Here is a 12422-nt window from a genome sequence, read left to right as displayed (position 1 = left end):
TAGTTGAGAAGGACCCAGATAGTCGGGATGGGGAAAATTTGCTTTTTTCACTCGATCTGTCTCAAACTTATCCACCTTATGCGCCTACTATAAATATGTAAATATAAAACACTATAAAGAGTTTTATATAATGTGTCATTACCTATTGAAGGTGTGTCGAATTTGAATCGGGTTTTTAGGGGCGTGCTAAAGGATGTTAGAAGTAAACAGAGGCTTTGAGAATGATGACGCATGCAATGATGATGAATTTTTATTTTTATTTTTTATTTTTCACCTTTATTAACCAGGTAGGCTAGTTGAGAACACGTTCTCATTTACACTGCGACCTGGCCAAGTAAAGCAAAGCAGTGTGAACAGACAACAACACAGAGTTACACATGAGTAAACAATAAACAAGTCAATAACACAGTAGGGGGAAAAAATGATCTATATACATTGTGTGCAAAAAGCATGAGGAGGTAGCAATAAATAGGCCATAGGAGCGAATAATTACAATTAGCAGAAAACACTGGAGTGATAAATCATCAGATGATCATTGCAAGTAGAGATACTGGTGCAAAGAGCAGAAAAGTAAATAAATAAAACAGTAAGGGATGAGGTAGGTAAATTGGGTGGTGTACAGAGGACTATGTACAGCTGCAGCGTCGGTTAGCTGCTCAGATAGCAGATGTTTAAAGTGGTGAGGGAAATAAAAGTCTCCAACTTCAGCATTTTGCAATTGTTCCAGTCACAGGCAGCAGAGAACTGGAAGAAAGGCGGCCAAATGAGGTGTTGGCTTGGATGATCATGAGATATAATGACTAGGTATCCCCCCTTACCCCGTCAGTGTCCATTTCTTGTTTTAAAGATGAGAGAAGTGCTAACCTGGGTGGAGAGAGATTGATAGACAGAAATAGTTGCTTTATGCATGCAAGATTTGACACGTCAAGATGTAACGGAGGGTCAGTTTTTTCAACTTTTCTCCAATACTATAGAGCCAGTACCATGTCGATCAACGCGTTGAATAGAACCTAGTTCACACCCCCAATTTTGAAGTCAACACAGTCGCTACAGTCCATTAGATTCTTGTAGCTCGTTTAATGTCGCGGTTACGCACATTTGTACGGAATAGGGTGAGTTACTTAGCATTCAAGATTCGAAAAGTAAATAGCTAAAAGTGCTAGCTAATCCCTCCAGAAAATCAACAGATTAAATCTAGATGGTAACTAAATTGCGTGTAGATGCAACAAAAAGCCAGCTAAAGTTTGCTAGCTAGCTAAGTAGCTAGCCAACACTAGGCTAGCTAGGTGCAAACGCAGCTAACTGCCTATGCTAAATGGTTCAGCAGAATTCAATCCAAAAAGCAAAACAAATTTCATGGAAAACATTTTTCTTTCTCCGGTGTTGATGTTTTGACCTATAACAGTTTGTTTCTTTGCGGCATTTCATGTCTGATTTGCACACTGCCTTCTCGACCCGTCTTTGTGCACTGTACATGCTGTCAGTTCAACATGTGGGCACATTCGATGTCCTCATTATTTTCATGTGTTCACAGATGGGCAGATCTTGACATGATGCCTTAATAATCCTGGATAATAAATAATTGCCATCCCATCCAAAGTGAGAATGTTCCTCAACAGTGAAACTTGCAAGGTTTAATGATGGAATTAGAGTTTGTTTTAAGTGCATTTATAAAATTATTCAACCAAATTAAGAGTTTACAATTTGGCAAGCACAAATTACTATCTCATTTTAGCCATAGCTGTTATTAATGAGTATAAAAAATTGTAATTGATGTTAAATGTTATTGACCATTGTCAAATGCACAGTTAGCCTAATATTTAACCATTTAAAGTTTGGTTTTATGCCGTTTGTGAACCCGTTTTTTTGCCATTGGGCCTGGGCATCAGACTCCAGATCTTTATTGCAGAGTTGTGACAATGAGGTGGTCTGTTTTCAATTGGCACTTATCATTGTGCAGGCTGAAATAGGGTGAGTGGTGATGCTATCAGAAACTTTAACATTTGTAACAAGCATGGTAACAAGCATACATTGTTACACCCTGTAATTACAGACTGCAATTACCAACAGTTACATGTGTTACTACTGTGTAACAATGAGTACTACAATTAATTTCAATACTTGTTACAGTGTATTTACAGATGTAAATACATTGTAATAAGAGCCCTTAAAATAGAGACGTAACAAACCATATTGAGTGATTTTTAAGAGGCTTCTAATTATAGTTAATAACATATGTTTCATAATTCTACCCATAATGCAGTGCATCTACAGTATAACACAATTAAATTTACTGACATTCTACCGTGTTTTACTGTTGAATGAGCAGAAAAGTCTTACGGTGTAAAATGTTTCGAACTTACATTTTTCTCTCAGCAGTCACAGAGGGGCACTGAAAGTTTTCCACGAGGGTGGGTGCCCAAAAGCTACCCTGAGCGCTACGGTAGAGCGGTCATAACCCCGATAATAAATTAAAGATGAGGAGAGAGTGGCGAGCTGCACCTGCATAGCTGGCCCAGCACAGCCCTTTAACCGCTTCACCACATGTTGGGAAAGAGACCTGTATGCATGATCTGGGAAGTGCCGCGTCGCACAATTGAAAACTGGTTAACAAATTAAGTTATCAAATCAAATGTATTTGTCACATAACATATTTAGCATTGTTATTCCGGTTGCGAATGCTTATACACTCTGACAGCTAAAGTGTACATTGGAATTAGTAGGCTAATTAGTAGGCTAGGCCATGGTCCTTCATATCAAATTCTTCCTCTCAGTTTCATGTAGGCCTACGCTAATTTTACTATTCCCAACACACTCAATTAAATAATTATGAACATGTTGTATTCACAATTGTAATTTGTAAATTGTACTAAGAATTTGTTCTTAACTGACTTGCCTAGTTAATAAAGAAGTTAAATAAAATGTTATGAAACAAAATTATGGCAACGAATATTTCCCATCAGCTCTTTTCAGATAAATTATTCAAGCAATTTGCACAGTTTTAATGAATAGATAATTTATTATGCATAGCTAAAAGTGTGATTGTGTTTTATGTTGTGTAGTACAAGTGTGATGTGTTATCGTAGTGTAGTACAGTGTGATTGTGTATTACATATCGTTGTGTAGTACAGTGTGATTGTGTGTTTTTTATGTGTAGTACAGTGTGATTGTGTTTTATCGTTGTGTAGTACAGTGTCATTGTGGTTTTTCATCTGTGTAGTACATAGTGATGATTGTGTTTTATTCGTTGTGTAGTCAATTAACCGTAAGACCAACTTGCTGTGACATATTTCCAGCTGAGAAACAATTCATCTGTATAAAGAAAGAATGAGACAATTGTGGCCCTGGTAATCATCCGCTGCGTACGTGGCACATTTCCACAAAATACAGATGTTGCATCATGAGAGAAATCTAACTATTGTCGAGTACATTGATTTATAGATGTGTATTGAATTATTTTTGCAACATTTTAGACAACGCGCAAAAGGGCAATAGACTTATATAATGACCAATTCCGTATATGCCTGTATAGGTGTTATCGTTCTAAATCATAGTCTACATCTACACGAGAGGAAGACACTTCATTGCGAGTGCAAAAAGAATGTTAGAAGAAACCGTAGCTCTTTTGCATATGCCTGGCGAGTCCTGACATAAGATATGGGAACCAAGGTCTCTCTATCCACAATGTTCTGAAAGCTTGCACATTGTATTGACAAATAGTAACCCCCCACAAGTATTTCTATTAACTTCCAAGCGAAGTCTGCGACTCAACTAGCAAAATAGATTTCTGTGGGAAAACTGCCATTGTATTTGAACAAATCCCCCCCTTACCTTTATTAAAAGGAGCGATCACATCCTTATTATACTATTTTTATTAACTAGGCAAAGTCAGTTAAGAACAAATTCTTACTTTTACAATGACCGGGCCTACGTGTACATCAGTCGGGTTAAACCGCCTTGTTCAGGGACACATGTTTGTTTCCTTTACTTTTTGTATTTCAGGGCGCACCCAAATTGAAGGAAACTACGGCTCAACATCATATAAGGCTTACCTACAAAAAACAAAAGATCAATCGCAAATAAAATCAAATGTATTGGGTGCTATCAAACAGTTAGAGACGTCTGGAAAACGCACGGTAAAATTCACGAAAAGACTCCCGATGCGCTGTGTGCGCCTGTCACATCCCTCCCGTGTTAAGACAAACAGAAAACTCTATTGAAAGAATTCGCGGTCTAACATGGTGTTCCATATTGTCCGGTGTCACTTTACGCCTGCACGGGCTCCCGTAAGCCTATTGGTTGTCAAGGGGATGAACCGCTACATTCCTAGGAGTCACATTTACATCGCAGCTATTGAAACAGCAGGTCTGTTGGATCTATAGCTGAGCATTCTGGAGAGTTTCTTTGTCATGCTTCGCAGGATGGGGTATCAATAACCCACTAACTCCCTCGGTCTGTTCTAGTCTGTCGGCTGTCAGCTGTCTGGTCCCGGGCAGCGTACGCAGTGAAAGTTGGTGTTTGTATTATATCATGTCCCGTCATTAGCCTGACTAAAGGTGTTGTTTTCGTGAGCCGAGAAGAGCAGTTTGTAATAATGTGACAGACACTGTTCTTAATCATCCCAATCTGTGACTGTGCGATCTTTCGTCTCCACTAGCACGACGCAGCCTAGAAAGGAGCCCTCACCACTGAACCATGGGACACCGGCCGAGATCAACCGTGATCTCAAACGTTACACCTATACAGCAACACTAACTATGGCTTCACCCGCTAACTTCCCAGTTATAAGGCGCACCTCAAATAGAGAGCTATCAGTAGGCCTGTCGGTGCTTTAAATAAAAACGATGGTTAGGCACTATAAGCAACCTGTAATTAAAAGATTATTAGCAGACACCAAGATTTTATCCACATCAAAAATAAAAGATGCTGGCATGACAATAAGCTACATTCATAGTCCTGTGTATACACAAATGCGCCTATGGATAGTTTAGTCATATATGGGCTCCTGCAAAGCTGATAATTATTAATATTCAATGAAACAATACTCTTCTGACGCAACTTCATATATCTTTAATATCTTAACTAGATCTTCCAAATTCTCAATATCGTTGTTATCTAAATGAATACAAGAAAGCCATTTTTTGTCTTTACCTGCAATTTGAATAGCATTATTAGAGGTCCAAACAAATATTTAAAAAATAAAACAAATACAAATTTAAAAAATCATCATGCAGTTTATAGACGATAACCAACTAAAAGCCCAACAGCTAAAAAATAACTATTATGTATGAAAGCCTAAATGCTGTTGACTAATTTAGAATTGAATAGGGCCTAATTGTGATTTCTCCCCAAAACAATACTAGTTCATCAAAGGCGAATGAAACTGACATCTATACACGTTGTATTTTCTGTCAGGCAAAGTTCTTCCCGGTATCAAACTGATAGTGCCTTCTTACCATATGAATTAGTCCTAGGCTATCTATAAGGCCACCATTACATCATGAGGCCATCTTATATCAAGCCACACTATATCTCCTCTCTTGTCTGCCCCCAATATGTTGATGAATCATTTCCTCGTTCTGTTAGATTGTAACTGCACTCCGTTACAAACGTTTCCATGAGAAGAAAACGTCGAAAACACAATAGGTTCGGTGGGTTGAAAACAGCCCATCACGATAAATCCGCGCGCAACAAATACTTCATAGGGGTGGCGCTCTAGCTCGAGCCTCGGAGAAAAGTGGAGCGCACCCGAGTGACAGACCGCATTCAGGACAACGTCTGTGTTTTGTCACGTTGGACATCTCTTGTTATTGAACAATAAATTAAGCAGCAGATTATCAGCGGTGTCTGTCAATGCTGTTACACAGACAAGTCATCAGCCAGAGCTCACTGACTAGTGAGAAACTCCAATAAGGAGTGGATGGAGTTTGCAAGACAGTTTACATCTGTTCTGGAGGAGCCTGCATGAGGTAAGGTCAAAGGGTTTACTCATGTATGTAACTCGTTTTCGACAAATCATAGAATGTGAGGGTTCACTAACGTAATTCGTTACTTCTGTTTTATTTCTCACTTTATATGTTTATTGGCCATTTATTAAACTAGCATATTATGAAGACCCTTGCGCACAGTATGACAACATAAGTCTATAGAGCTTTTAGAGGTGGTTCCGCAATGATATAATGACATATATAAAATGGTGGATCATTATTTTAATTTCAGATTGTACTGACTGCATGAGGCAACCGTCGCGTGAGTCAGAACTTGGAAGAGTACATTAGGTACGAGGCACCGGGAGACAGGCGACAGATATGATGAAGGATAACTCCCGGTCCGGAGTTTGAGATCGACGTGGAGATCTGGAGACCGAGAGCGACGACCAAGACCGTTCCGACTACAGCTCCTCTCTTCCCGGCGCAGGGTACGACGAGCCGCGGGCCAAGGGAGATGACAAGCCGCCGGGGACCACCAGCCCGGGAAACTGCGAACCGAGGAAGCTGAGCCGGACGCCCGAAGTGTGCCCGCTGCAGGAACCACGGCGTGGTGTCGTGTCTGAAGGGGCAAAGCGGTTCTGCCGCTGAGAGGACTGCCAGTGTGCCAACTGTCTTCTGGTGTGGAAGAACAGCGGGTCAGGCGGGCTCAGTGGCACTACGGAGACAACAAGCACAGAGGTGTGTGTGGACCTTTCTAAAATCATATGCATTACTATTTTAAGGTGTGTGTTTTCGATTAATCGAGAGGGTGTAAAACTCCTTACTTTCACCAGGATTTTGGTGGGGTAAACATTTTGGCAGTACTGTAGATCTCGATTTTCTCATTGACTTTTTTTTTTTCTTCAACCAGACAAATTGACATGTTCCTTAGTTTGTCTGTTTAGCATTGAAATGATACGACTGAGAGAGAAGTAGCACATTGTAATAAATACTATTTTTTAATGATCAAGTTTAGTTTTAGTTTATAAAGTTTATTTTATTTATTTTCACACCAATCAAAGTAACCGTGGGATGATAAACTCAGAATGGGTTACAGAAACCTTACCGTCATCTAAATTGTAAATTCACATCACTAAATATAAGTACATGAAAATACATTTTGGTATTACTTTAAAAAAAATGTGACTCGTATTAAAAATAATTTGAAAACACCATTAATATGGCCTCTGAAATAATGATTGATAAATTAATTTTTCTGGAATTTTATCAGGATAAAAAGGGGATTTGGGAAGCAGATTCCAGCGGAGAGAAGAGCTATTTACCAGAGACACATCAGACCATCCAACCATGCGTGCTCTAAGAGCATCTGGAGAGCGTGAATCGGCGAGGGTTCTATATATATCTAGTTCTTAAATTCTCCTAATTTAATTACTATACTAATCTATTTATCTCTAGCTATCCGTATTATTCTATCCTTCACTAGAATCTAGTTATGATAATTCTACTGCTATCCTGATTATTCTTCATCATTCATGATAAAATTATTCATGATTAGTCTATCCTATTTATGATTCCTATCTACCTACTATACGTGCTATATTATTCTGATTTAGTCTATCCTTTTATAATTCTAGTCTATCCTATTAATTCTATCCCTATCCTATGTTATATATCTAGTCTATCTATTCCTATTCGATCTATTGTAAGTGTAAGTTTACGTGCAGTATGACTCTACATTGTAAGCTGGTAATGGGTTTATGAATCATAAGGTCTGGGTTGTAGTCTATTAATCATCTTCCCTCTAACAGCTACACATTTCAATACATAGTCGTATAATCTCCATGCAGGCTCACTCTCTCTTACTCCTATATCTATGATCTCTTCATCTGCTCCTCCCTACAAAATAATCGAATTGATATGAGCATCTCTATCCTCTCGTATCCATATCGGCCCTTGTCAATTTAATACATAATGATCATCATCTCTACCTTCTATCCTGCCTCTCCTCATTAATAACTTATATGTCTACATCCCTATTTCTACATAATATAATCTCTATCATCTCCTCTCCTCCATTAATACATAATGAATCTCTATCGACTCTATCATCTCCATTCTCTCCTCCTCATATAACATATGATCATCTCTATCATCTTCTCCTCCTCCCCCGATTAAACATAATGATCATCTCTATCACCTCTATCATCTCCTCTCCTCCATTAATACATAATGATAATCTCTATCATCTCCTCTCCTCCATTAATACATAATGATGACTCTATATCTCTATATCTCCTCTCCTCCATTAAATACATAATTGATAAATCTCTCTATCTTCTCTATTCACCTCTATCATCTACACTCTCTCCATTAATTACATAATGATATATACTCTACATCTCCTCTCCCTATTAATACATAATGATAATCTCTATCTATCTCCTCTCCTCCATTAATTACTGATAACTGATACAATACATCTTCGTTAATCTATCTCCTTCTCCTCTATATCTATAAAATATAGCAATAGGAATCTCTAATCATAGCATCCTGTCTCTACATCTCATTAACAATTACGATAATCTATAATCTCATCTAATCTCCTCTCCTCCATTAAATACATAATGATAATCCTTCTTTCATCTCCTCTTCCTCCATTAAAACAATACGCATACATCTCTATCATCTGCCTCTCCTCCATTAATACATAATATGATAATCTCCTTTATCTACTCTCTCCTTCCCCATTAATACATAATGATAATCTCATCAATTCCCTTCCTCTCTCCATTAACATTAATGATAATCTCATCTCCTCTCCTCCATTAATACAATGATAAACTCTATCATTCTCTTATCATCTATCCTCTCCTCCATTAATACATAATGATAATCTCTATCATTTTCCTCTCCTCCATTAAGTACATAATGATAATTCTCGATCTCCTCTCCTGCATTAATACATAATGATAATCTCTGATTCATCTCCTCATTAATCATTCATAATCTCATCTCCTTATCATCTCTAGCATCTCTATCATCTCCTCCCTTCATTAATACATAATGCTAATCTCTATAATCTCCTCTCCTCCATTAATACATAATGATAATCTCTATCTTATCGTTTCATCATCTCCATTCTCCCTCACATTAAATACATAATATTCATCTCTATCATCTCCTCTCCTCTATTAATACATATGATAATCTCGTCATCTCTATCATCTCCTATCCTCTATTAAACATAATGATAATCTCTATCATCTCTATCACCTCTATCATCTCCTCTCCTCCATTAATACATAATGATTAATCTGATAATCTCTATCATCTCCTCTCTCCATTAATACGATTAAAGATATATCTCTTCATGCTCTATCAATCTCCTCTCCTCATTAATACATAATGATAGAATCTCTAATCTCTATGATCATCTCTATTCCATACCTTCCAGAATGCTCTTAGCCAGCATGGTTGATGGTCTGATGTGTCTCTGGTAAATAGCTCTTCTCTCCGCTGGAATCTGCTTCCCACAAATTCCCTTTTTATCCTGATAAAATTACAGAGAAAAAAAAATGGAATCGTGATTTCAGAGGCCTTATTCGTTTAATACCAGTCCCAAGGTTTTGAAAATATTAGATAAGTGATACCAAGAGGCTACTTATAATATAAATACTGTTATTAATGTATTATTCATATTACGTTTTTATCAGCCCATTCTGAGTTCATCATCCTAGCATGTTACTGTGTTCGGTGAGGAAATAAATAATATAACTCTACTAAACATTTAAAATTATTTTCTGTGTTAGACTTTGCTGCTCCTCCCTCTGTCCTGATCATTTCAATGCATAAGACCGTAACGGGACATGATTTCAATTTAGGCCCTTTTTACAATGTTTTTTTACAATGTAAAAATTACATGTGTTTCTAGTCAATGAAGACAGTTGGAATATATTTTAAATAAAATGATTTTAAGATACAGTTTTGGCAACATTGCTTCCAAAAAGTTGCATGTGAAACCAACGAGTTTTACACCATCTCGAATGACTGAAAAACACACACACACACACACCTTAATTGAATAACATTATAATTTAGTAGAATCCAAACACACACCTCGGTAGCTTGTTGTCTCCGTAGTGCCACCTGAGCCGCCATGACCCGCTGTCTCTCCACCACCAGAAGACAGTTGGCACACTGGCAGTCCCTCCAGCGGCAGAACCGCTTATGCCCCTTCAGACACGACACCACGCCGTGGTTCCTGCAGCGGGCACACTTCGGCGTCCGGCTCAGCTTCCTCGGTTCGCAGTTCCCGGGGCTGGTGGTCCCCGGCGGCTTGTCATCTCCCTTGGCCCCCGGCTCGTCGTACCCTGCGCCGGGAAGAGAGGAGCTGTAGTCCGAACGGTCTTGGTCGTCGCTCTCGGTCTCCAGACTCTCCACGTCGATCTCAAACTCCGGACCGGAGATATCCTTCATCATATCTGTCGCCTGTCTCCCGGTGCCTCGTACCTAAYGTACTCTTTCCAAGTTCTGACTCACGCGACGGTTGCCTCACTGCAGTCAGTACAATCTGAAATTAAAATAATGATCCCATTTTATATGTCATTATATCATTGCGGGCAACCTCTAAAAGCTCTATAGACTTATGTGTCATACTGTGCGCAAGGGTCTTCATAATATGCTAGTTTAATAAATGGCCAATAAACATATAAATGAGAAATAAACAGAAAGTAACAATTACGTGTAACCCTCCAATCTATGATTTGTCGAAAACGAGTTACATAAATGAGTAAACCCGTTTGACTTACCTCAATGCAGGCTCCTCCAGAACAGATGTAAACTGTCTTGCAACATCCATCCACTCCTTATTGGAGTTTCTCACTAGTCAGTGAGCTCTGAGCTGATGAACTTGTCTGTGTAACAGCATTGACAGACACCGCTGATAATCTGCTGCTTAATTATTGTTCAATACAGAGATGTCCCAACGTGACAAACACAGACGTTGTCCTGAATCGGTCTGTCACTCCGGTGCGCTCCACAGTTTTCTCCGAGGCTCGAGCTAGAGCGCCACCCCTATGAAGTATTTGGGTGCGCGCGGATTTAATCGTGATTGGCTCGTTTTCAACCCACCGAACCTATTGGCTGTTCCCGACGTTTTCTTTCTCAATGGAAACGTTTGTAACGGAGTGCAGTTACAATCTAAACAGAACGAGGAAATGATTCATCAACATATTGGGGAGCAGAGAGAGAGATATAGGTGGCTTGATATAAGATGGCCTCATGATGTAATGGTGGCCTATACTATAGCCTAGGACTAATTCTATGGTAAGAAGCACTATCAGTTGATACACGGGAAGAACTTTGCCTGACAGAAAATACAACGTGTATAGATGTCAGTTTCATTCGCCTTTTGATGAACTAGTATTGTTTTKGGGGGAGAAATCACAATTAGGCCCTATTCAATTCTAAATTAGTCAACAGCATTTAGGCTTTCATACAATAATAGTATTTTTTAGCTGTTGGGCTTTTAGTTGGTTATCGTCTATAATATGCATGAATTTTTTTAAATTTGTATTTATTTTATTTTTTAAATATTTGTTTGGACCTCTAATAATGCTATTCAAATTTGCAGGTAAAGACAAAAAATGGCTTTTCATTTGTATTCATTTAGATAACAACATATTGAGAATTTGAAGATCTAGTTACTATTAAAATATTACTCAAAATAATTCTCAATAATATTATAATCAGCTGCAAGATATGACTAAACTATCCCATAGGCTGCATTTTGTACAAGGATAGAATGTACTTATTGTCATGCAGCATCTTTATTTTAGATGATAAAATCTTGGTTCTCAAATAATTTTATTACATTCTTATAGGCCTAACATGTTTTATTAAAGCACCGACAGGCCTACTATAGCTGCTATTGAGGTGCCTATAAACTGGGAAGTTAGCCGGTAGCCTAGTTGGTTGTTACATTACCTAATCACCTCCCAGTCAGTGTGAGCAGCTGGAGTTAGTGAGACAAAGTGACACAGTACAGATTGGGCTGATTAGAAAGTTGACACAACAAACGCCTCTGTGAAAACACATTGTCAGCATGCGGGACTAGATAATACAAAACACAACTTTCACTGCGTGCCTGCCCCGACCGACAGACTGACAGACCGACAGACTGACAGACCGGGGAGTTAGTTATGATACACATACTGCGACATGAAAAGAAATCTCCAGAATGTCAGCTATAGATCAACAGACCTGTGTTTCAATAAGTGCGATGTAAATGTGACATCCTAGGAATGTAGAGGTTATCCCCTTGACAACCAATAGGTTAGGGAGCCGTGCAGCGTAAAGTGACACCGGACAATAGGAACAATGTTGACCGGGCCAGAAGAGTTTTCTGTTTGTCTTAACCACGGGAGAGAAGACTCATTCGGAGATCGATTTTACGTGTGTTTCAGACGCTTCTGTTGTAGACCAATACATTTG

General features: G+C 38.7%; 1 protein-coding gene across 1 annotated transcript in view; it reads right to left on the bottom strand.

Annotated features, from left to right (window-relative positions):
• Positions 1–10965, bottom strand: part of LOC112074209 (doublesex- and mab-3-related transcription factor 2-like) — a 14541-nt gene extending 3576 nt beyond the window's left edge. The window contains exons 1-3 of the mRNA XM_024141417.2: positions 10739–10965; positions 10047–10500; positions 9378–9480 (exon numbers count right to left, since the gene is read on the bottom strand). Coding sequence (XP_023997185.1) covers positions 9378–9480; positions 10047–10409 — 466 coding nt within the window. The 5' untranslated portion in view covers positions 10410–10500; positions 10739–10965. The remainder of the gene's footprint in view (positions 1–9377; positions 9481–10046; positions 10501–10738) is intronic.
• Positions 10966–12422: the final 1457 nt, after the last annotated feature.

Source organism: Salvelinus sp. IW2-2015, unplaced genomic scaffold (genome assembly GCF_002910315.2).
Source record: "Salvelinus sp. IW2-2015 unplaced genomic scaffold, ASM291031v2 Un_scaffold2536, whole genome shotgun sequence".
Classification (NCBI taxonomy): domain Eukaryota; kingdom Metazoa; phylum Chordata; class Actinopteri; order Salmoniformes; family Salmonidae; genus Salvelinus; species Salvelinus sp. IW2-2015.
The sequence above is the reverse complement of the archived record's forward strand: the minus strand, read 5'-3'. Positions and strand labels throughout refer to the sequence as shown.